Source organism: Tenebrio molitor, chromosome 6 (genome assembly GCF_963966145.1).
Source record: "Tenebrio molitor chromosome 6, icTenMoli1.1, whole genome shotgun sequence".
Classification (NCBI taxonomy): domain Eukaryota; kingdom Metazoa; phylum Arthropoda; class Insecta; order Coleoptera; family Tenebrionidae; genus Tenebrio; species Tenebrio molitor.
In genome coordinates this window covers 14,676,496-14,701,271 of record NC_091051.1, presented here as the reverse complement: position 1 = coordinate 14,701,271, position 24,776 = coordinate 14,676,496, and the positions used below count along the sequence as shown (strand labels likewise).

The 24,776-nt window shown below is 37.3% G+C and overlaps 2 protein-coding genes and 2 long non-coding RNA genes across 12 annotated transcripts in view; 1 reads left to right on the top strand and 3 right to left on the bottom strand.

Moving 5' to 3' along the window:
- The window catches only part of LOC138133629 (mitogen-activated protein kinase kinase kinase 11-like), a 38,971-nt gene extending 27,036 nt beyond the window's left edge, over nt 1–11,935 (bottom strand). For 2 of the 5 annotated variants that reach the window (XM_069051552.1, XM_069051557.1), the window contains exons 1-2: nt 11,603–11,935; nt 7,255–8,032 (exon numbers count right to left, since the gene is read on the bottom strand). In XM_069051552.1, coding sequence (XP_068907653.1) covers nt 7,255–8,014 — 760 coding nt within the window. In that variant the 5' untranslated portion in view covers nt 8,015–8,032; nt 11,603–11,935. Of the gene's footprint in view, nt 1–7,254; nt 8,033–8,605; nt 8,814–11,602 lie in introns of those variants that run through there. The other 3 variants (XM_069051553.1, XM_069051554.1, XM_069051556.1) reach the window with 3 other exon arrangements.
- Nucleotides 1,593–20,494, top strand: LOC138133634 (uncharacterized). Of its 4 annotated transcripts, none has more exons than XR_011160455.1 (4): nt 1,593–1,716; nt 19,235–19,306; nt 19,371–19,932; nt 20,015–20,494. It is a non-coding gene; the product is annotated as an uncharacterized lncRNA (long non-coding RNA). The 4 variants fall into 4 exon arrangements; XR_011160453.1 differs by having other exon boundaries at nt 19,356–19,932; XR_011160454.1 differs by lacking the exon at nt 1,593–1,716 and having other exon boundaries at nt 14,001–19,306.
- On the bottom strand, nt 12,169–13,075 carry LOC138133635 (uncharacterized). The gene is made up of 2 exons (XR_011160456.1): nt 12,628–13,075; nt 12,169–12,572 (listed from the first exon to the last, which is right to left on the bottom strand). It is a non-coding gene; the product is annotated as an uncharacterized lncRNA (long non-coding RNA).
- A 960-nt stretch (nt 20,495–21,454) lies between the features above and the next one.
- Nucleotides 21,455–24,776, bottom strand: part of LOC138133809 (serine-rich adhesin for platelets-like) — a 53,269-nt gene continuing 49,947 nt past the window's right edge. Inside the window, exons 4-5 of one of the 2 annotated variants that reach the window (XM_069051767.1) lie at nt 23,130–24,755; nt 21,455–22,949 (exon numbers count right to left, since the gene is read on the bottom strand). In XM_069051767.1, coding sequence (XP_068907868.1) covers nt 21,520–22,949; nt 23,130–24,755 — 3,056 coding nt within the window. In that variant the 3' untranslated portion in view covers nt 21,455–21,519. Of the gene's footprint in view, nt 24,756–24,776 lie in introns of both variants that reach the window. The other variant, XM_069051766.1, reaches the window with a different exon arrangement.

Here is a 24,776-nt window from a genome sequence, read left to right as displayed (position 1 = left end):
CAAAAAACGTTGTATTCAACTCGTTCGTGTGTAAATTGGGCCTTTTTTGGCAATCGTGGGCCTTAAACTGGCCCACTCATGCCAAAAAAAACCCAATTTACACACAAACTCGTTAAATAAACTACTATTACTAGCCGTTCGATAATGTACATTCAATTATTAAAGGAACCAAAAGTTCAAATTACAAAAAGCGAGGGCAATAATGATGGTCCTAATGTATCTTTGATTAAAGTTGTTCTAAGCATACTCGATATCTGCTTTAAACTAAAAATATCGAATGTTTAACTAAATATTTCAAATTTCAATTAATACTCGTATTATCATTATAGAGTAGTTCTAATTAAAAGTCGAATTCTGAAAAGCTTATCCAATTCTCCTGATCAGTCAGGTATTTTACAAGGTCAGATTAACTTACTACTTAGGAGTAGTCGTTCAAAACACTCGGGCTAACAAATTTTGGTGTAAATTGTAAAGGGATATATTAAAAAATATATTTCAATGCAAGAAACAGGTTGGGAACTCTCAATCTAAATATTCAAATTTTATACAGCGTTGTTATAAATGACTGTAGTCGGCCAATGTTATGAAATTTTTGCCGCTTTCATGGGAACTGCCAATTTTTATCGCTGTCACTGTCATTTTTTAGGCGAAAAGTGCAGTGATGGGGATTTTGTTTATATATTTTTTTTAATTAACGATTAAATCCAAAAATATTGAGTTGTTTTGCACCCAATGTGTGTAAACGGTGTGTACTCACTTATTCACATCATTTTGATGTTTTTTATATGGAGCGGCAACCATAAATTTTACATTCAGTTTTTACGCCTACTTGGACTACAATCATTTATAATAACCCTGTATTTTGCAATATGTAAATGAATTTTAAAAAATATTAACGTTCTTATCGCAAAAACAAAATTATATACTACATGACCCTTAAAACAATAACAAAAAAAAGAACAACTTTTATCGAACAATTTTATCATTGACCCCGGTAAATATTAATTGTTTTATAATTGTCCCTAGTACGTCTAAAAAATGTCTCATCCAAACTACCTTTGTCACATTTTATATTCGCAACAGGACGTCGTAACTTGAATTCGCAAGGTTTGCATCTTGTGTGATATAGCTTTGCGGTTGTGTTATGTTGTCCTGTCGTTTTCAAGGGATGTATTCTACGGATCAACCTCCGGCTGTAATCGAACTTTTTATACTTACTACTTTTTTCTTTTTTATGTATTTCGTTAGTGGTACAATAAACATTGTTATTACTATTACATCAATTTCTAGAACAGCCATCTCATGTATCCTACAGATTGAGCTGAACACCTTGCTTGAAGAAAATGGAAGACAAGGTAACTCCAATTAAAATACCGACATTCTTCAGATGCTGTTTACAAAGAATTAACCAGGCTCATGACGTCGATTTATTCATAAATAATATTAAAATATATGTTTTCTTACTACTATTTAATTCTTAAACGCAAATAAAAATATATGCTCATATTATATCTAGATAAATGTTGAACTTTGCGAATTTGCTTGAACTAAAACCGCGTCCTGACTGACCAAAGTATTAAACTTACACGCACAAACAACGTGAACGTAAAATAATTGTCTGTCGATGTGGATTTCATTCCTTTTCAACATGACAAGAAGCTAAGGCGTTGTTGAAATCGTTCGTGCGAGCAAGCTTTAAAGCTTCCACCAAAATCAGTGAGTACGCAGCTTAACACCTACTAGTTTGTTCTATCTAGAGTGAAATATCAAAAATATTTTATTCACTATCCACGAATAAAGACCGGTAACCTGAATGACAGTTAATTAAAATTATTTTGGGGAAGGGTTTCAAATTAGGCAACTCCACTTCGGATCGGGCTACGCCTAACAATTAACAACTTTCTAATTCTCGTTTCCTTCTCAAATTAAAATACCATAACGATCGAACATTAAAAATAACCATAATTAACGCCCACGAGGCGCATTGTTATCCCACCATCTCCATACAATAAAAATGTTTGAATACGGGACGACCGATTGGTCGTCTAGATGGGGTTGAATTCGACTCTTTCGGTTGATCATTATCGAATAAAAACCATTTACCAATTTAAAAAAGACCAGGTGTGTCCCACGTTTATCTCTCCGATTTCCGACACGCTTGTTCCAACTATTTTTCGTGTACAATACAAAATGCAGATTTCCATCAGCAGGGTTGTGCCCGACACAAAATCGAGCGCGATAATTATCGTAATGTGGTCTAGCATACTTCAGCATTGAACGTAAAACAGCGATAAATTGGAAAGTGCGTTCACATCTGCTAAATTGCTGCCTCGAAGAGTGAAGGAAATTCCTGAAATCTCGTAATTTATCTCTGGAAAAACAAGACGATAATCTGTGGCGGCAAACGAGGTGCAGTTAGTTTTCAATCTTCTCTGACCGATTCTGTTAATTTCCTTTTATCATGTCAAACGTAATAGACACGTGATTAACTCATTGTTATTTATAGATATAATAATGGTAATTATTTTCTGTTATTTTTAGTTTCCGGCTGCGGATCTGTTAATTGAGCAATTCCAATGCGTTGAAACGGCGTTAATTCGTGACGGAAAAACGCAAAAAACTTAACGCCACTTACAGTCCTAATGGGAACACGAGTCCTTAACTCTATGCAAATCCCATGTTTTGTCTGTGCCGCAACGCAACACCATTGTCCGCGATAAGAGAGATAAACGTGAGTTTCTCCTATCCCGATTTATTGCGCGTATTAAAATACCCTTAAACAAATAATGAAAAATTAAACGGGCACGAAACGAATATATTACGGTTGCGACACGGAGTTTGTTTACCGAATTAATCCTCCGGGCTCGTGACCCATTAGCATAGTGCTATGCTGCAGGTCGGCGCGCTTACCGGAGCCGTTTAAGGAAGTCCAATGTCGAACATATGCAAATGGATTTATTTAAAGCGATCCAAAACTGGCGGAATCGAACGAAACGGTCGACAGATCGCAAACCGTGGGTGGTAATTTCAGCAATTGCGCGCCCTCCACGCGACCATCAAGTGCCTCCCGGCCGTTGGGAGGGGGTTCTTTTCCCGTCACCCGAGAAATTTCCAATTTGCATCGGTTACAACAATAGGTACGCCAATTAATGGGTTGGTCGGTAGGTGTCGAGGATTAAAATAACAAATCGACGGACGAAGGCGAGCCCTCGCTCGCTGCCACTAAAATCGATGGGGCAATTTTTTGCCGGCGAGGCTCTCGGGGGCCCATTAACTGGATTTCTGAAGAGACTCGATCGCCACCTAACAGGATTATTCGCCCAAAGCAGCATTGAATGTTGACCGAAGCAAAATCGGATTTTCCAACGGCAAAAAGAAAACCGCTAGATAGTTTCAGTAAAATCGGATCGTCATTGAACGGAGAGAAAACTCAAACCGAATGCAGTTAAGTTAAATATTGCCCAATAAGAATGAATAAATTTGTACGTTTTGCATAGTAGCGGTGAAATTGAGGACACATCGGATGTATCCTTAGATGGCTCCCAGGATTCGTGGCTACATCACTGGTGCAAATTACACGTGAAGGATATCACAACGTACTGACATAATCTTTTACCCAAGGAACGGATTTTTTTGTTGCAAAAAATCTTTCTAGGTAAATCTTTTTTGCGCACGCATAATAAACAAACCAGTTAACATTTAAAACGAGATGATTTTTGTTGAACGCCAACGCTTTCGTGAAATAAGTCGATTTGTACGCAGCTGACCGAGGGACATTTATCATCAAGACAAAATTCTTCGTTTCACCTCTACAATATTCCTATTTATAAGTTCTGCGAGAACCACAGAAATAATTCTGCTTTTCTCCTTCCTACGTGTTTATCGTCCATTTGATTGCGGATGGTGTGAAATAACTGGGCTAGGCATCGCCTGTCACGGTGCAATTCGCTAAAATTACAGAGCCGGTGCCGCAATCGCACTAGAAATCAAACACTCTTACTAAATTTGATCATTTTCAAAACATGTTCAATTATTTTTGTGGAGAAAAAGAACAACAACTGTACAATATCCACACTTTTTCGAACGGCAATTAACCCCATGCGACATGTGGTAAAGTTCTTTTTTTGGGGCAGGTTGTGTACCAAATGTTACTACGTGTTATCACGAACCGATTTCGTCAGACCTTCGGTTTCTTTGTGCGACAGAAAAAAATAATAATTTCTCAACGTCAAATGCACAGCTGTGGGATAAAAACTTAAATACTTCAAATCCCGTCTATATCGATTGGAATAATTGTGATTGTCTTGAGGCAGATATATGTATTTTTCTTTCGATCAATTATTCACGAAACGTCGATTCCACCGCCACGCTCATTACACCCTTTCCCAACCACACGCACCCTACTTTTTTATTCCATCTACTTTTTAAAATACCACTGAAATATTTTTTTAAACCTGACATGCGGACCAAAAGCATGCAATCCTGATTGTTCCTGCTGTTACCTCACTTCTGCAGGCAACGCAGTACCCGTTATAACCCAGTATTTTTTTTTTATAAATTAATGAGTCCAGATAAAATTACGTTCTGCATAAACTGGTGCAATTTAAGTTTTATTTGTGTTTGCTAACCGACTAATTACCAACACTATTTTAATTTTTAATGTTATTCCAGATAAAATACACCGTACACTTTCTAGATAATCTCCAATTACAGAAAATACATGATGAAACTGTTTCTAGTTTGTCGAATTCAAGATTCAGAAAATACATAATATGCCCAATATTTACATTCAACGATATCAGTGCAAATAACAAATACATATGTGGAATTTTATTCAACGTTATCAGACCCATTATACCACAAACACTTTTCCCACAATCTCCAACAAACAAATCATTCCGGAATCGAGGCAACCTGACTCCCCCAAGATCTGCCTGTTGCCAGCAACAACCTGTCAAGGGTAAATGAGCATAAAATTTGGATAAATGTTAATTGTCCATAACAATGCAGAAACATTGCGTAACTGTATTTATGTAGAGATAAAAGTGTCTGCTCTTGTGACACAGTGGTACAGAAACGAAACGCAGTATTGTACACAATTTAAGCAATTCGACGTCCCACAGAAATTTTTTGCCACAATTACGTGAAATAATAATTACTGTTTGCTTGAAAAATCTCGAAGGTCACAGAAAACGACACACAAAATCTTGGTATGTTAATTGAAAATTAAAATTCTATCATATATATTTTTAACGCCAGGAATGTTGGCAATTAATAAACATAATCGTCCAAATTCTCCGTTGTACATGAAGCATTTCAATTGGATTTTTTACGAAATGACTTATTAGAATGGCAACTAGTTCGGACAACCGTTTTATTATTCTGCCAGTTTAATTATCGTCGTGAGAAATTGCTTCGAAAAACGGCGAATCTAATAGAACAGGTCAGTTCTAGGGAAAAATTGATAACGAGAGCAAGTTGTACACGTTAATTTGGTGAAAACAAAACGGTCTGACCAGACAAATCTAAAAATTCAACTAAAAACAAAGCGAAATAAGAATGTCTCGCCATCAACATTCGCGAGAAAAAGACAGTGTCAACGATCGCTTGAATGCTATAAAATATTCCGCGCGATATCGTCGACTTATAAAGGAAAACAAAGCGGGCGATGAATTATGTGTCATTAGAATGTTAAGCACACAGGCAGACACGAAGTTACAGGAAGAAATGGATTCGCGAAGATCCCTCTCCATAAAAGAGACTAACGTAAACGAAGAACAATGCTATAAATAATTCCAAAACAAGAGAACCGTCGAGTCGAGTACTTTTTCGTCAAATCAAATTCCTCCAGAAGTTTTCTTACAGTATAGATTCCACGCGAGTGTTACACCAGTGAAGCCACAGCCTTCGCTTTCTGTCCCCTATCTACTGGCGAGCCATCAAAAATTTAGGTCAGCTGCAAGATGGTGGAGAAGATGTCAAAATCGCAAGATTTAAATGACAATTCGCTGTCGCCACACCACACGATTAAATGAATACCTGGCACCGTCATTTACTTGCTGACCTCACGCGTATCTCTTCTAAACCACTATCAGAAGTGAAAACACGTGGTCGCCGCTAATTACACGTTGTAGTTGCACATTTATCAAGATGCATCGCTAATCGCACGGTACCAATTTCAATTTTTAACAACAACGAATCCGTTAAAACGCAGCAAGATATTTAATTAGGTGGGTTTAACCGACCGTTCCCCGTCTTATCTTCGGTGATGTAAATCAGCGAAAAAAAAAATTGTTTAATAAGGCGTTCAACTCATTTGCAACACCTTTCCCAGACGGTTAACCTCGGAGACGCCCAATTACATGTGGTCTCCGTACGCAATTTAAATAAAACGTGTGCACGTAAAGTTAATTCCCACTATTTTTAGGAATGATAATGAACTTTGTTCGGCGAAAAAAATTATAACAGTTGCTGTTGACGTTCCGAGTCGCAACTGTGCGTATTTGCCACTTTCGAAAAAATCTGTTTTACAAGACCTGCACATCGATAACGTTGGCGTTACGATTAAAAAGTACGACGTGACATGACATTTTTAAGATAACTTGTCTACATTAAAAAAAAACACGTTTCGTGAAAAATATCGGACCGAAGAGTCGACGATTCGTTGGGAAATATACTCGATACATGCAATAACGCATCAGTTAATGATAGGTTATTAAACACCAAAAATTCCCGAAGTTTTTAATAACAAACAAACCGGATTTTGAGTACAATCCGCGAACATAATGATTTACGATCTAACGACATGACTTCAAATAACGAGCCCGGTTGCAACACTGTCCATTAGTTCGGAAGTAAACAACAAACTCGAAAATTACATGGTCGCTTCAAAATGCCAAAAAATTTACGGAAGTCATAAATCAACTCTGCAAAGAATAATCTTTGCCTACAATCACAGTGCTGCTTCTTCGGGTTTTCTCCGGACATTTGGGTTGGAGCTGAATTTATACCTTCGGTCAACCATTCTCGGCACTTCAAAAGCGCTATAAAATTAAAGCCGCCAACTCCTTTTTCATCCGAGAAAATACCGTCACGTAGACTTAATCCCTTTTGGTCGCTTGACATTTAATTGTATGCAAATCTTCCATACAGTTTTCATGAAATTTTTTTCGATTCATTTTGAAAACTCGCTCGAGCTGCGATTCAGGAGTAGTTCGCTGTCTTATAAGAATCACTTCGTGGTGACCAACTTACCGTTAGAACTTTTCAGGTCCCGATGAATGAGTGAAATGGGTGCTCCACAGTGCAAATAGTCCATCCCCCGCGCGATTTGTATGGCCCAGTCGACCAAAACATCCGGCCTAATTTTCCTACCCGCCAACACTCTATTTAACGAACCACCACGGCAATATTCAAGCACTAAACACAGATTAGGTCCTTTCAAACAAACACCTTCCAAGGACACGATGTTGACGTGCTGCAACAGACAAAACAGTTTCGCCTCCTTGATGACGTTCTCCAACGTCACCGAGTATTCGGCATCGGGGTCCTGTCTCGCCGCCTTGACGGCCACCTCGTGTCCTTTCCACACACCACGATACACTTTACCGAACCCGCCGACACCGATCACCTCCTCGAGTTCCAGCTCGCCGAAATCGATCTCGATCGGATGAATGTCCGCTATAATCGAATTGACGTGGTTGATGGGGTCGTCGTAGGCGACGAAATTCGACGGGAATATGCCGACCTTGTCGCCGATCTTGCCCGTCCACCAGCCCTCGTCCCCCGATATCTTCGCGTCCTCGGACAGGACCTCCACGATCTGACCCTTGCGAAGGGACAGCTCGTCTTCGCCCTGGGCGTCGTAGTCGTACAGGGCCGTCCATAATGTCGGCGTGATGGGGTTGGCGGTCCGGTGTGTTCGCTCGCCCACATGAACCGAGCTGACCATGTCTCCATTGCGGGGCGGTTCCATGGACTTCAGGAAGTGGTAGTGCTCCACCAACGGAGGCATCCGTCGAGCTCGTCAAGTCTGCAACCGACACTAACTTAATCCTCTCCACTATAAAATGCACCCCAACCATAACAACCCCCTCTCCATCTGACCGGAGATTGGGACAATTTGCCGAAAACCTAAAAATGCGAAAATACTGGCACACTTTGTTCAAAAGCTTCTCCCTCTCCAAATAACCTTAAAACTCAATTTTAAAATTTTAAATTATTTCGTTTAGTTTAATTTGTACAACAGCCATGAATTACACCACCATCGCGCTTTATCTTTGTGGCCACACTAGGTAAATATCAAATGACTATTACAATTTTTTTCTTGTAGTATGTATTTGTTTCATCGATTAATTAGTACCCCAACAGTTTAACCAAATCAAATGAAAATTTATTTTTTTAGACTTCACGTTGAGTTCGTGGTATATTTAAAAAAAGAAACTAAAAAAATTCGTAAATCCGGAAAATGGGGTCACATTCTCTGCAAAGATATTATCTATTCTCCAAACTGATATTTATAATAGCGTAACGACCTCAAGGACAATAATTTTTGCGATATTAGAAGCTAGTTTAGAATAAGTAAAAGAACAGGTTAAATTCTTACAAGTTTATGTCGAAAGTACCTGCCAAAGATCTCACCTCCTCGACACTTCCTCGTTTAATTCGCCACAATAAACAAATCTAATAAAAGCACTCTTATCGAACAAGTTCAAAACACTGTTATCCAAAAATGTCGCAATCGCGTAATCGCATCTTCAAATAGAAAAATATTTCTGGCTGGCGACACCGACAACAATCCGTGAGGAGAACACATCAAATAACAATAAAAATAGAAACCTCACGATTACGACGAACGTATATCAGGCTGATAACATTCCTTCAAAATCAAATAGCAATCGAAAGTTTCCAAAGGTAACGTTCGCATTACAAAATGACGTAGGAAACATGAATTATTATCATAGGAATAGAATATGCTTAATATGCCATTTTACCTGTGTTACAAAAAAATATGTTATCGGTTGTTGGTGCTTATTTCAAATAATTTTACGATTTGTACACTTTGTGATCACGACATAAGCAAATGTTTCAATGGAAATCACAACAATCAACACATGTTCCGACCGAAGTGCAATTCTCCGGGAATCCCTAACTTACGCAAGTTTGAAATTGAAAATATCCACTAAACCGCGCCCCAGAAACGAAACATTTTCGAAAGATGATTACTTTATATCCGTGTTTACTTTTCAGTCCATGCCAGACTCGTTTAACAAAGCGACTTTAGATAATAACATCTAAATTAGTCCTTCACAGATATAGATAGTTATTGACACAGGTGAATGATCTACGCACAAGCAATGGCAAGGTTGAATGCGTATACCTATGTATCTATCATGTTTTTATTTTTATCCCTTTTGTTAAATTAGGTCAATGCTTCTTGATTGATCTTGTTACTTCGTTCTGTAACAAAGAATAATTTATTTTCAATTCTGAATAAGGAAATGTCAATGGCAAACAATAGCGAACCATACACCTAAAAAACTTGATTAAAAACGGACTTCTTTACTTTGTTATTCCCAACTTCATAAAAATTAACGTCGAAAATTGGTTTCTGACACGAGAACACGTTCATCCCTATATTATGCAAAATCTTGCCCTAACAAAGTCAAATTAGAATTGCTAGACGAACGAGACGTTGTGAAGATTTTTTGAAGGTACAATCCCGTGAGACAACTTTCAAAGGTCCAATTAAGTTCTCAGCATAAACTTTAGCAATTCACGTTCATGTATTTCTCTAAATTAAAACTTCGGGTTAAGTCAACGAAGAAATTAAACAATCTAACTTTCCGATGTAAACTTCATTTTAGTATTCTGACGGACATCTCTTATCCTGTCGTTGCTGTGGGATTACACTCAGGCTAATTTTCTCGAAATTGAACAGGCTAATCCCTGCATTGGACAAATCGCTTTATTATGAAGTGATTTAAAAAAAAATGCTTCAAAGATTTTCGTTTCATCGTAAAGAACCACCCAGACATCACGTATCACAATGTAATTCTTATCTTTATTAGCATCGTAACGGTCTCAACCCTATTGTATCAAACCATCGACATCTGGTTCCGAAAGGGACGATACATACACCACGTCGAGTAAGTAATTTCGCGATAAAGAAGCCAAACACCGTAAACGAAGGCTTCAGACCTCGTCCCACACACTTCACCTACGAAACAGAACTAATACCATCTTGCGAATCCTAATTAAAGGTGCAATCGATTCCAACAAGCAGGCATCAATAAACAAATTTATCCCAGATTCTAAGAATAAATACAAAAATGTTTTTTTAAAGCTTCCCTGTCGTCGCGGGGGTATTTGGGTGAGGTGAAAGTGGTTGCTTGTTTCGGTGTTTATATTTTCTAATTTTACCCCTTTGACCGGCCAATTAAAAATTTACGTCAAATAAATCGGTAACATGACGAGCCTGCAAAGGTCACAGCTCCCCGACAATCACTCTAAAACAACCTCAAACAACCACTTTATAATAAATGCACCACAGGACCTAACTTTCTTTTTTAAATTCTCCGGTCAATCCTCGTCAGCCGCATTCCGTACGCGACATCTCACGTCTTCGGAATTTGAACATCAACGAGCAGAAGACGGCTTAAACTCATCTCTCGACATCCCTTTTTGTTTATATCTGCTGCAAAAACTACCCTCTCCGAAATCACGTAATGATCGTGGAAAACCATCAGAAGGACAATTAGAGATTTCTGCAGGTTACCGTCGTAATTGGCAGCCAATTACTGGGGGGCAAGCGATAATTGGACCTCGACGCCCATTTTTTATGTTCTCACATATCATCTTAAGTCTGAGATTCTCCACTGCGAAGAACAACCGGTAATTAGCAATTCGAAAGCGGAAATCCATTAACACTTGACAAAAGTGGTAAACCGGATGTCAACGTTCTTTGGCAGGGATTTGTGATAATGGCTGATGGAGTGTGGAACGGTATATGTATAATAAACATATTGACAAAGTTAATAGTAATAGTTTTACTACCTTCCGGGGTAGTTTTTTAATATGCGGGTTACAAGGATAACGTTCTCGAAAATTGAACAACCCCTTCTCTCCCGATAGACCTAAAATATGTAACGGGCAATGAAAAGTAAGAAGTGGTACGAAATAAGAAAAACAAGGTCTCGTTCTGCGAAAAAATGAAAACATAAGTATTCCTTAAAGAGTGTAATTATGCAATGCCGTACTTGTTTTATTGTCGAGTTATAAATTCCTCCGAGGCTGCATTCTGGAATTTTATTCCAGTCGGAGGCCAATTAAAAAGTTCGTAATCTTTGTTTAACTAACCATTAAATTCGAGATTAAATTTTTGAAGGAATACAGTCCATAACACGCCGAATTCTGGGAATAACTCCGAATTCCTTCGATACGTGTGGCGGGTCGTGACAAATTAACATGTGTCGCCTGCATTGGTCGTGTGTCTCTTAATTAATCGCTCCTTTCGCCTTTTTGGGTCTTGGATGTTTGTTTTGATTATGGTTGCGGTCCGGGTTAAATCGCATTCTGTACGAAAAAGATTTCGGCTATTTACCAATTCACCGTGACACTCCTTGAATAATTCCGTATAAAATAAACAATGCCCATCTTATTTTGAATGATAAGGCCCGCTTGACAGCACGGACAGAGCCAGGTGGTCACCAAACACAACATACATCCAAAACAGCACCCACTTTTTCACATAGTCACCAACACTTCTGCAGAGATACGTCCCCATTGATTTGTTCCGATACCTAACCGCACGCCAAACACAACCTTTTTATTTACATGTTTTTGCTTTAATTTATTTTCATTGACTGTCACGACAACTTACTACTGCGGCCATGTTTTTTTTCTTAACCACCTCCTGCCTCGGATACTTCAAAATTTGAGAACTTACCGACCGAGTAGGTTCAACGCCCCGATGAACCGAACAGTCAAAGAACTGCCAGAGGGCGCCACCTGACACACATCGACCATAGACAACACAGTAAACCTATAGAACGCAAACTCCCATAGTTTTTTGTGTACCGACGCCATCTACTGGCTTGTGATCGGTGCAAAATAAGACACAGCCAGCTGGATATCCTGGCTTTTTTATTTATTTTAATTTTCAAAGTAATTTATTTATGAAATTAAAAGACTACATTTATTTTGAAGTTTTTATTTTCAATTTTTTTCGATACATTTCCATTGCATTTTTATAAATTTTGATTTGGTGTTTCTTTTCCTCAATTGCGACAAACAGAGATTTATGGCTTCCTCACCTTCAAAATTTTGCTCTTTATTTTGACATCGAATTTTGCATGTAACGTTTTCGGTACATTGCAGCCCGTAGTTGCAGCCCGAATTTTGGATTAACATTCTGCCTTTTTATAATTTTGATTATGCTCAGCTTTTCTTATTTTCTTTTTGAAACTTTCACAAGAATTTATATCTTCATTACTACATAAAACAGAATTTACACAATTTACTTATAGCGTCTTCAGTAGAAATATTGTAGATCAGTAGATCGGATGAAAATTCTATAAAAAATAGTTTTCAGTTAAAATATAATTATCAATATTTTTTTACTATTACTGGAAGTAAGGCTGGATTGGAAAAGGGGGGAAGTTGTATTGAGTCGAGGGTACGGCCACATTCAGCAATCTATTGTTCGTGCCGAAGTATTTGCTGGTAAAATGAAAATTTTCCAAATGTAAATTTGGTTCAACTTGACAATTAATTGAGTTAACACCTATCAAAAATGTCATAAAATTATTTTTACATCATTGTCATAAAATTCAGATTGACTTTTGAAATGCCTCACTTAAGCGACATAGATAAAGCTAGGGTAGTTTCTCACCTAGAAAACGGTAGACCAATTACCAATTTAGCGGCAGAATTTGGTGTGGGAAAAAGCAGTATTTATAGAGTTAAAAATAAATGGGAAATTGAGAAAAGCAGGTTCAGGTCACCCTAAAGCCTCAAATGAACAGCAAGATGAGGAATTATTAAATTTTTTAAGAGAAAGGCCTATGTCAAATGCTGTAGAAGCAATCCATCAAACTAATTTTTCAGCTTCTCGAAGCACTGCATGTCGTCGGATTCGTTCATCTGAATTGGGCAACTATTGGGCAGTTAAGAAGCCATTTCTGACGAATCTTCATAAAGAGCAGAGTAGGATTTGCTCTTGAGTTCCTACAAGAAGAAAATTTCTGGAATGCAGTAGTATTCTCTGATGAAAAAACGTTTAAATCACATAAAGACGGCAGAGTACAAGTATATAGACCAAGAAATACACGTTTCGAAGAAAGCTATACTTACGCAGCAGGTCAATCCTAACCGTTTTTCTGTTAATGTTTGGGGTTGTATCAGTGTCCGAGGTCCACGAGTGTTGTGTGTTGTGGAGCAAAGACTGAATGCAAACGTTTATGTCAACAGTCTTGAACAAGTTATGCTACCATTTGTTGCCCAAGCCTTTCCGAACAATTTTACATTTCAACAGGACAATTGTCCAATACATACGTCAGCAATAGCACAAAACTGGTTCAGAGATAACGATATTAATGTCTTGCCGTGGCCTTGTAGAAGCCCAGATATCAACCCAATAGAAAATATATGGGGCATAATGATGAATAGTATGCGGCGAAGAAATATTGGTCCCCAAAACAGGCAGGACCTTATAAATGCCATAAATGTATAATGGCACAATTTCACGCCAGAATTTTGTCAGCACTTAATTTCGTCCATGCCTAGACGATTAAATTCCGTGATAGAGAAGAACGGGGCAGCAATTAAGTATTAAATTGTTGTGTTCTTTAAATGAATAAAAATAATTGTATTTATAGTACCTTCGTTGGTAAGTACTAGGTACTTACTGTTCTTCGTTATTTCTATTGTTGTTATTCTGCTTTTATTCCAACAAGGTCTGCTTGATGAATTTAAGTTCTTTAAAGTTTTCTTCTGAATCTGTTATCAAAATGAAATCTAACCTATTTATTTATAAACTGACGTAACTTCAAATGATCCTAACCTATTTTTAAGAAACCATTTTCACATTATCAAAAAAATGGAAAAAACGTTGTCATTTTGATTTGACATTTCCCGATTTTTTTGCAACCAGCTGTATACCTACACTTTAATAGGCTACAAAGTTGATAACTGCTTGTTACCCGTGTTTTTAATCCATTCCATAAAATGCCCAGGATATTTAATTGGATTTGAAAATCTATGGCGAGTTCCACATGGTTTAAATACCTTTGCACTTTGTTCCAGTAGACTTAGCTATTCATAACAAATTCAATGATCTCCCTTTAGCTCCGGAAAATAGAATTCCTCCGGGCGGAAAAGTAGAAAAACTACTTTGTCATTTCGATGATAAGAAAAATTATATAATTCATTACAAAACATTAAAACTTTACAGAAGTTTAGGTATTAGAATAACAAAGGTTCACAGAGGTATAAAATTTACTCAGTCAAATTTCATAGCACCATATGTAAAATTTAATACTGAACAAAGACAAAAGGCGAAAAGTGATTTTGAAAAAGATTTTTGGAAATTAATGGTTAATGCCCCATATGGTAAGTCTATGCAATCTGTTAGAAACCAACAAAATATTAAATTATATTGTGATGAAGAAAAATTACAAAAAGCGATAAACAAACCTAATTTTAAACACAGAACTATATTTAGCAAACACCTGGCAGCAGTTCACAATTATAAAACGAAAGTATTGTTTAATAAACCGATTTACATTGGGCAAGCCGTATTAGATTTATCGAAATTATTAATGTATAACTTCCATTACAATGTAATTAAAAAATAATTCAATGAAAACGTAAAACTTCTTTATGAAGATACTGATAGCTTTATATATGAGATTAAAAATGTCGATTTCTATGAATTTATGAAAAACAATCCCGACTATTTTGATACATCTGATTATCCAAAGGATCATCCATTATATTCTGATAAAAATAAGAAAGTAATAGGGAAATTCAAAGATGAATTGAATGGTATTAAGATATTAGAATGCATAGGTTTAAGGTCAAAAATGTACAGTTACAGAACTGAAACGTCTGTTTAGAAAAAATTAAAAGGTATCAAGAAAGAAATAAGTTTTGAAGATTACAAAAATTGCTTGTTTAATCAAAAAGAATACTTCCATAGACAGAAAGTGATCAGGAGTCATAAACATGATATATTTACTGAAGAAGTAAAGAAAAAATCTCTAAGTTGGAAAGATGATAAAAGATACCTTTTACGTAATTCTACAGATACATTAGCTTATGGACACGTATTAGTATCATCATAGGTACGTTCATGGACATTGTTGAATAAATCGCTATTTTTTATTAGTGTTGAAGTAATAAATTAGGAAAACAATAATTACAATTACGATAATAAACATAAGAACAAAAATAATAATTTTTAATTTATTAACTTGTTGAATAAGACTTGAAAACTTTTTTCGAAATTTTGGATATTCTTTATTGAATATATTTAAATTCTTGAATACCATATTTTCCATTTAATTTACAATTTTTGAGTTTTTTCATTTATTGCTCTCATATTTTTAGTATGTCTTTCAAATATTTTCAGAGTTCTTTTCTTTACATCATCGATGTTTGATGGTATTACTACTGTTTTGTTTCTTAATTCTGCTAGTTTCTTAGGATCGTAATTATTGTAGTTATCTAATTTATATTCCAATTCATCTATTTTATTATTAGCGGACTCTAGTTCACAGTCAGTCATAATTAATTGTTCAAGGAATAAATTAGCTGTTTTCCTTGCAATATATTTATCTACAACTTCTTGTTTGAAACCAACTATTTTTGCTCCATCTTCTAATCTGTCTATTTCCATAATAATAGGTTTTAAATCTTTTTTCCATTTTTCTTTCTCGTCATTAGGAATGTATGAAACTAGTTTATCCATTTATGACTGGAAAGTTTCTAAAGATTTACTAATTAATTCATCTGCTTCTTCATCTAAACCTATATTTTTACGACTACCTGCTTTGTGTTCTACATTATCGAATATTTTTTTATTTTTTATTTTACTTTTTCTCTCTTTTGTTCCCAATTGTTCCGATTTGTTGTCTTTTGTTCCGGATTGTTCTCGTTTGTTCTCATTTGTTCTCGTTTTACATGTAATCTTTATGCCAACTGAATTTAGCCCCATATTGAGGGAATTTCTGGAAATATTTTTAGATTTGCAAAATTCTGTCTTTGTTAGTTTTTTATTTACAGTCGAATTGAAATATTCAATGGCAAAATTACGATTTCTCATTTGAGTTACTTCATTGATATTTTTTGGTATATATTAATTTTTTTTATCTTGAGTAAAAGATTTGTAACTATTTTTAAATTGCTGTAGTTCAGATGGTTGTCTTGTTTTTAACGGTGTATAATATTCTGCTACAATTTTGTTCTCCTTCATAACAGGCGTATTTTTATTTACTACAAAAATTTTATTGTGATATCTAAATTCTAATTGAAAAAGTCTAGAATCAATAGCTATAACAAGTCTTCTGGATTCAAGAATGCTTTTAAAAATAAGCTTTTTTTAGAAAGAATAGAAAATCGAATTGGTTATTTAAAAAAAGTGTATTATATCCATCAAAACATCTTATTAAGTAATTTTTTTACTTACTCTACAATTATTACTATCTAATTACTCCTAATATCTACTAAACAGGGAAGAATAGTTTATGAAAATGATTGATAGGCAACCTAGACAGGACAATGACGTATAGTAAATAAATGAAATGAATAAAAAAATCCTACTTTAATTGTAAACACAAAGTGAATTAGTATTAAAGTTATTTACTACCCTTTGTTAAAGATGAAGATGTTTGAAATAAATATTTTCTTGGCTGTTAAGAATAATTCGATTTGAATTTGGATTTTAAGCATCACTGGTTTTGTACTACACGTTAGTTTCTGATCGATTTACAGAAAGCGAATTAAATATTTAATTGCAATTAAATATTAATGCGCAGTTAGCTCGTGAAGTTGACGATTGGTTCAATTTTATCACATGATTAGTTAATCCACATTTGTTTGCTATTAACTTAATGACGCTTTTATAAAACACCTCTTAGGGCCGGTTGCACCAACGCCAGTTAAAGTTAACTGTAGGTTAAAATGCTTCGTTACTTTAGTTACCTATTGTTATAACAATGTTTTCGTATATTTTAATCTGTAGTTAAATTTAACTCACGTTGGTGCAACCGGCCCTTAATCCATTAAAATATAACACATAGTGGAATAGATTATTTAGGAAAACATTACAACTTGTGTTCGAAAAATCGAAATGCCTGAAAAACCACTCTGGATAGTTCCCTGGCAAGCCACTACATAAAAAAATGCCTTTATCGTAACATGGACTTTATCTGTCTAGTGATCTAAACATATAAGTGAAACTTCTACTAGTAAAATTCTGTCAGTAAAATGTCACTTTTATCACTTTTGGAAAAGTATCTTATTTAGTGTATCTGTTGGTTAATATTTACATCATACTGGAACAAAGAAACAAGAAAAAATATGAACTCTAGTTAGCGATAGCTAAGTTTGAATATATAGGACTTCAAACGCGCTTTACATATTGATTAACGGTTATTCAACTATTTGAATGCTCTAAACAACGGATCTTAAATATTCAGTTATAAAATTAGTTGTCAGTAATTAAATAATTAAATAAAAAGGTTAATGATGATGTATGGAGCGGAAATATGGGGATGGAGAGAGCAAGAAGGGTTGGAAGGGGTGCAAGGAAAATATTTGAAATGGGTGCTAGGAGTAGATAGAGAGACACCGGGCTATATAGTGATGGAGGAAACAAAAAGGGATGGAATAAGAATAGAAGCAGGAAAGAGAGCAATAAGATTTGAGGAGAGGTTGATAGAGAGAGGAGAGTGTAGCATTTTGCAAGAGTGTCTGAAAGAAAAAAGGAAAGAAATAGGAAAAGGGGTATGGAAAGAGAGGGAGGCATATTTCGAAAGAAATGGGTATGCAGGAGCGGAGATAGAAAGAATGCGAGAGGGAGGCAGAGCAATGACAGATGAATTGGTGCAGAGAGACAGAGATGTGCAAGTGCAGGAAAGAAGAACGAGAATTAGGGAATCTAGGTACAATGGGAAGTATGAAAAAATAATAACGGAAGAACTACCAAAGTACCTAGGAAGAGAGAGTAGAAAGGAGAGAGTGATAATAGCAAGATTTAGGTGTGGAAATGAGGAGAGAGAGAATAAATATTGGAATGAGGATAGGATTAGAGTGTGCAGGATGTGTGGAGAAAAAAAGGAGACGATAGAACATATGTTGAATGAATGCGTAGAATTGAGAGAGAGAGAGGAAAGTAGAGAAGAAATGTTGAATGAGGACGGAAGAGGGATCGAATGGATGAAGATTGTTGAGTGGAGAAGAGGGACAATATGTGGGGAAGGATAATTGTATTTGGAAAGCTGCTAATTTGTTATTGTTTTGAATTATTGTCTTATTTAGTTAGTTAGTTTTAGTTATTATATTATATTTTATTGTATTTTATTGAGTTAGTGGGAAATGTCGAAAATCGGATAATTTATAAACCTGTATAGGTATTAAATATACATACAACAACAATAAAAAGGTTAAGAGCTCCTAACGATCCTATTAATAGATATTGTTTTAAAAATAAATATTTTTCTTTATACCATACTGTTATTAGGATTTATCAGTACTCAATGCTTGATTGATATGACACCTATAACAGTCTAGGCCGTTATTCAAAATTATCAGACCGAGGCCGTTATTTCTGCTGCCGTTGCTACGGTTACGGCACAAATGACAACTAAATTTAATTTTTGAAGTAAAGAGAAATGTCAGTCTTACAAATAAATCATCGTTAAATGTTAAGTATTATTGGTATAAAGAAAACTATAAAACAACATACGGCCGATATGGATATAACAGACTCGGTTGATTATAAAATCTCGGCTCCGCCTCGATTTTACAATATCTCAACCTCGTCTGTTATATAACCCATATCGGCCTAATACCGTTATATACTATTTTGTATGTATTATTAGTTGACACAACAAAGCTGTGGAAACTATTTTCAGCCTTATAATCGTTTGACAACTGCAGAAATTATAAATAAGAGAACTATAACAATGGTAATTTGTAGATTTTTATAACATTGAAATGAAATGAGTTTTAGGTGGGGATATGGAGCACGAGTTTGTTTGGTTCGCTGTTCTTGTTTTGGAATTTGCTTTTGGATTAATCATCTGTAAGAATCATATTTAATATAAAGCCGGCTAAAATTATACCTGTAATAGTTTTATTTGTTTTAGATTTAGTTCAACAAAAAGAAAGAGAAAGAAAATATATAGAAGTTCAACAAAAAGAAAGAGAAAGAAAATATATTGAAGAAAGAGAAAAAATATACAGGGTTATTCTAAATGATTGTAGTCGAAGTAGGCCATGCCCATGTTATTACGTTTTTGCCGCTTTCATGTGAACTGTCAGTTGTGTCGCTGTCACTGTCATTTTTTAGGTGAAAAGTGCGGTGATGAGGATTTTATTTATTTTTGTTAAATTAACGATTGAATCCAGAAATATTGAGTTGTTCTACAATCAATTTTAAAAATATTGAGTTGTTTTGCACCCAATTTAACACATCATTGTGATGATTTTTTTATGTGGAGCGGCAACCATAAATTTTACATTCAGTTTTCACGCCTACTTCGACTACAATCATTTAGAATAACCCTGTATATAGAAGAATTTGCAAGGAAGGATTTATTAATGCAAAAACTGCTAGAAAAAATGGATGTATATATAAAAGACAAAGATATAAAAAATGATCAAATTCGTAACTTGGAAAAGGAGACATTACATCTCAGAAAATCGTTGGTAAGATAATACATCACAAATATTTTATTAACAGCCTATCTGTTTTGAAACTAATTTGCTAATTTCTTGGTAAATATTTCAGGATATACAACGCGACTACTTATATGCAACAAGAAAACTGTCCGCTAGAGGCGCTTTAGAGCTATTTCAGAAGCGATATGTCTTCAAAAACAGAGATAAGAAAGAAATACCTCCTCGTAAAATGTGAGAAGAATTTTTAAATGAAGAGAAGGGGAAAGCGTTCCAAGCTAAGATGAACAAAGAAAAGTGGGGTAATGTTGTCGAAATCGCGACTAGTGTGTATGGGAAACTGAGCAACGATGTACACAACCACTTCCATGAAGGGATTCGAAAAGTTTATCTTGTTAAATCTGAGTTATCGCACTGCGATTATACCTTTCTAAAAAACGTATGTCTAAGTTTGCCGTTAAGTCCTTCGGACATTGTCTCCTTAAATAGTAAATCTGAGTTTGTATTCTCTCCATAGAAAATGTGATAATTTGGTGATAATAATTTGTACTTTGTTTAACATTTTTTAATTTAAAAAAATTAGCAACTGCAATTTCCTTGGTCGACATCCCCCATCATTAAAATACTAAGCTTTTGTGTGCCAGTGATCCAGTAATTCAGTAGGAAGATTCAGGGAGCCGCTGTTATTGCTACTTAATATTAATCTGTAACATTAAAATGTTATGTACATACTGATCTAGTATATTTGGTTGCCTAATTTTTGACGATGAGTACTGTTACAACCCTTCTTATTAAGAAGCCCAGGGTTTGTACATAACGCTGTGTAACTCCGCAGGGGAGGAAATAGTTTTACACATGTGCTTGATTTAACTGGTGTATTGTTCAACTGATTTTCATATGGTTCACACTGGGGATCGCTGGGTTTCCGGTGCTGGGTCGCAGGTGGACAGCTCCGTGCTCGCCCGGAGCAGTCTCCGGCTAGGGTCGATGTCGGGGCTGGATGATTTGGGCCGGTGGCCTTGATTGTTGCTGGGTGATGGGTCCAGGTGGACCTGGGGGAGGAAACGACGTCTCTCGTCCCCGGTGGTGATACTGCTGACGGTGAAGCTCTTTCGGTCTGGTGACCCCCCTTGATCCGCTCAACGGCGTTATAGACTACGAGTGTCCCAGGGTTGATCTGCACGACGGCGATGACGCAAACCTTTTTCCCGGATTTTGTCACGATTATCCTGGGACACTAATTCGCGGTGGGTCTACCGTTGATGTTACTTGTGCCGACCGTGTTCAAGTGACCAAATCTCTCTCTCCCCCACGCTGACCCGTCATTTGCCCTCACCAACCGTCGTACGATGGTCCTAATGTGGTCGTACATTAGACCTCGTAACAGTACCCACAGACACAGAATCTAGTTGTTCCTTTTTATTTGTTCGTGCCAGATGGGGGACGTCTGGAGGCTCATGAGTTTATTTGTGTATGCACATCGATGACAGGCGCGGGGACGGACTCACCCTCACTTGGTATTCCATCAGCGACTTTTAAAGAAAATACGATACAAATGAAAAATGGGGCATTTATTAATTAATAAACACACTAACGAATTTAACAGTAACTTCTAATTTATTTCTTAGAACTATCTGGCGACATAGAACTACTATCATCAATCAATGGCATATTGTTATGTTTCTGCAAATAATATGTGACCCAATTGTTATACTGCGTTCTCTGCCTTGCGATTCTCAGGGACTTGTCACTCAATTCTTTGCGAATCAAATCCTCGGGGTGCTTTTTGAGGTACTTAACTCCCCCTTTTCCGCTTTTCTTTCTCTCGTTAGGATATTTACGAGGGGCGACTTCTCCAATACTAGCACTAGACTTACATTTAATTTCTCCTTCAGAAACCGACTCATCGACTGGATTTGCGTCACTCTGTGACGTCTGCATCGGTTTTCTATTGGAAGGTTCGAGTATTCGACCGAGTACTCGACGATAGAAAGGCAAATTTCTTTTTGAATAACTTACTAAATCGTCACTTTTCTCGCCAACATCACCTATCTCTTCGGCGACCGTCATGACGACCTTGGATTTGCTCGCCTTGGTGTCTCTGCTCGCTTTTCCTTGTGCCTGTTGGGCAAACTTTTGGAACTCACGGAGACGTTTCATTTTCGTATTATCTGAAAGTACAGACTCGGCGTCTTCTGGTTGCCGTTGTTTCGATTCGCCTCCAGATCTGTCGCCGTAATCGGTCGTATCCATGACTCGTTCTCGAGTTACTTCATACATAGATCGTTTGCTCATTTCTTCCTTTGTTTTGTCTGACATTAAAGACGGTCTCGGAAGGGCGTTTTGTTCTTGCAACGTTTTCAATACAGTTTTGGACCAGTTAGGCAAATCAGTTTTCGGGAAACTAGGGTTGCTTCGAAGCTTGTCGAGTTCGTCTTGGGACGTTCCGGTCAGACCCTTAATGAAGTACGCAATGGTGTTCAGGCGCTCTCGGTGCGAATAAAAGCTCGTGTCTGAAGAACTTGCCGATCCGGTGGACGAATCCAGTGAAACTTGCAAATTGGCATCGACTTTCTGAACTTTGGGATCCGCGGGCTTCGTTTCTTTCGAAACTTCATGTTCCACGTCGACGGCCGGTTCCTTGTGTTTAGGTTTAGTTTCCTTAACTTCAACGTCATTTTCTTTCTCTAAAGAATCCGTCTTAACATACGGCACACTCCTCTTTTCTTCATCTCTAATGCTCTGAACCGTCTTCACCGAATCATCGTGGACACCGGAGTCAGAAGTGTGCTTGCGCTTGACACCGTTTTGTGTGTGCGTCATTGTCTCGGCAGAAGAAGAGTGCACACTTTTGTGCACATCAGCGTTACTGCTGCTGCTGCTAGTACTGCTGCTGGAACTAAATTCCTTCGCAGACTTTTTGCTCATGGTCGTCGGTGTGCCATGAATCACGCTTCCCTTTGTAACGCTATCGTTGCTGCTGCTACTGGTGCTGCTGGTATTGTGGGCGCTTTTGGCATTGTCCTCTGTGTTAGCCACTGGCAGTGCTAAAAGTGAAGATTTATTATTGGGACTAGATTTTCCTACTTCATCTTTCGATGACTCATTTGATCTTAAAATCGTACCATCAGCGGTGGGAGTTACTGTAACTGATGTTTTATGTTGTTTACTCATAAAGCTAGCGTTATCCATAGATCCCGACACCGAAACGTTTGCGTTTTCCTTACCTCCTTTGAGAATACTCAAGATATCGGCCATGCTTATTTGGTGATGGTGATGAGATCTGTGTTGTGTTATATCCTTCACGGGTTCTTCCCTGATCTCATCATTCGTAGGTAGTACTGGATCCGTAGATTGTACATGATCCGTATTTTTAGTGACTGGAGTAGGTTCACTAGATCGAGATGTGCTTTCATCTGAATAATGAGACCTGCTTAGCGGTGTTCGATCCGGTGAAGTGACGGGTTGAGATGCTGTGCTACTTCTCGGCGATGACGATGCCGAGCCAGAGACCGGTGACGCTTCTGCTGTACTAGTCTTCGGCATCTCATCCGCAGAACTAGTTCTTGTCAATGCTTCTGCAGACTTAGGTTTAGCCACTGGAACTGGATTAGGTTGTGCCATTGGAACTGGATTAGGTTGTGCCACTGGAACTGGATTAGATTTTGCCACGGACGTCTCCTTTGGTGCCAAATATGTTTGACTACACTGTGTCGATTTCGTTTGGTAAAACCCTATTTCCCAAGGAGTTCTGTGTCCCACATGTATGATCTTCTTTACTCTCTGCGAGTCACTTGGCGCTGTATAAATGGTAGGTACAGCTGACGATTCTGACATGGCCAATCTTAATGTTTCACTTGCATTTTCAATCCGTGCCAACTGTTCCAGTCTTTTCTGTGGCGTGTTCACGGGGTCTGTATTGAGAACACTCCTAGCTATGTTTTGGGTGAGAGTCGCCAATGAAAACTGCGATTCTCGACGATTTTGATACTTCTCGTCGTCCAGAATTTGAAATGATCTAAACAACAACAAAGCGTCTTCATTCAATCCTCCCGACGCGGTAATCTTCGGAGTTCTCCCGGAACAAGTTTCCTGATGGGAACTCCTCGGTTTTTCTCTTGAAGCATTTGACATCGCTGGTTTTATCAAGACAACTCCATCTGTTTCTTCTGAACACCGAGATAATACCTCATTTGTATTTTCATCTTTGATTTCATTCGTTCCATTATTTAAATCCACGTCTTCATATTCTGCACTTTTATATTTGCAATACTCGGTGGTTGGATTTTTGCAATCATCGGGACACTTCACGAATATAGACTTTTCAGGTTCCGCCCACTTCTCTCCCGCTCCATCAGTAGTGATTTCTTCGTAGCCGATGTTACCTTGGTCAACGGAAAGATCATTCGTCACACTTCCTGTCGGTTTGATGCACAAATTCAGCGTCCTCTGCATAACCAAACCTCCCCTAATATTGACAGGGGGCATCATCTGAATCGATAATTTCGACGACCTCTGATTAGATCCCCTGCGTGAGCTGCTGCCACTTTCGTACGTCTTTGCGGCGTCAGGAGATTGTGTTCCTTCCGGGGCGCTCGAATTGACTTCGCTTCCCGAAGCATTCTTTTTTATTCCTGACGCTAGTTCAGCGACGCTTCTGGAACTTTCTGAGATGGTCGTGTCGCTGTGGAGCATTTGCAGAAACGGCTGTTGTGTGACGGTTCCTTCGGTCCATGTTTGAACAAAACTGTGACGGTTCGGAGATCCTGCATTCGGATCGCTGACCTCGTCGCCTGCTTCAACCTTCCCTCTAGTGAGATCTATGGGACTGCTGCCTCTTTCCATTCTGGGAACTAAAAAAAAAAACAAAATCA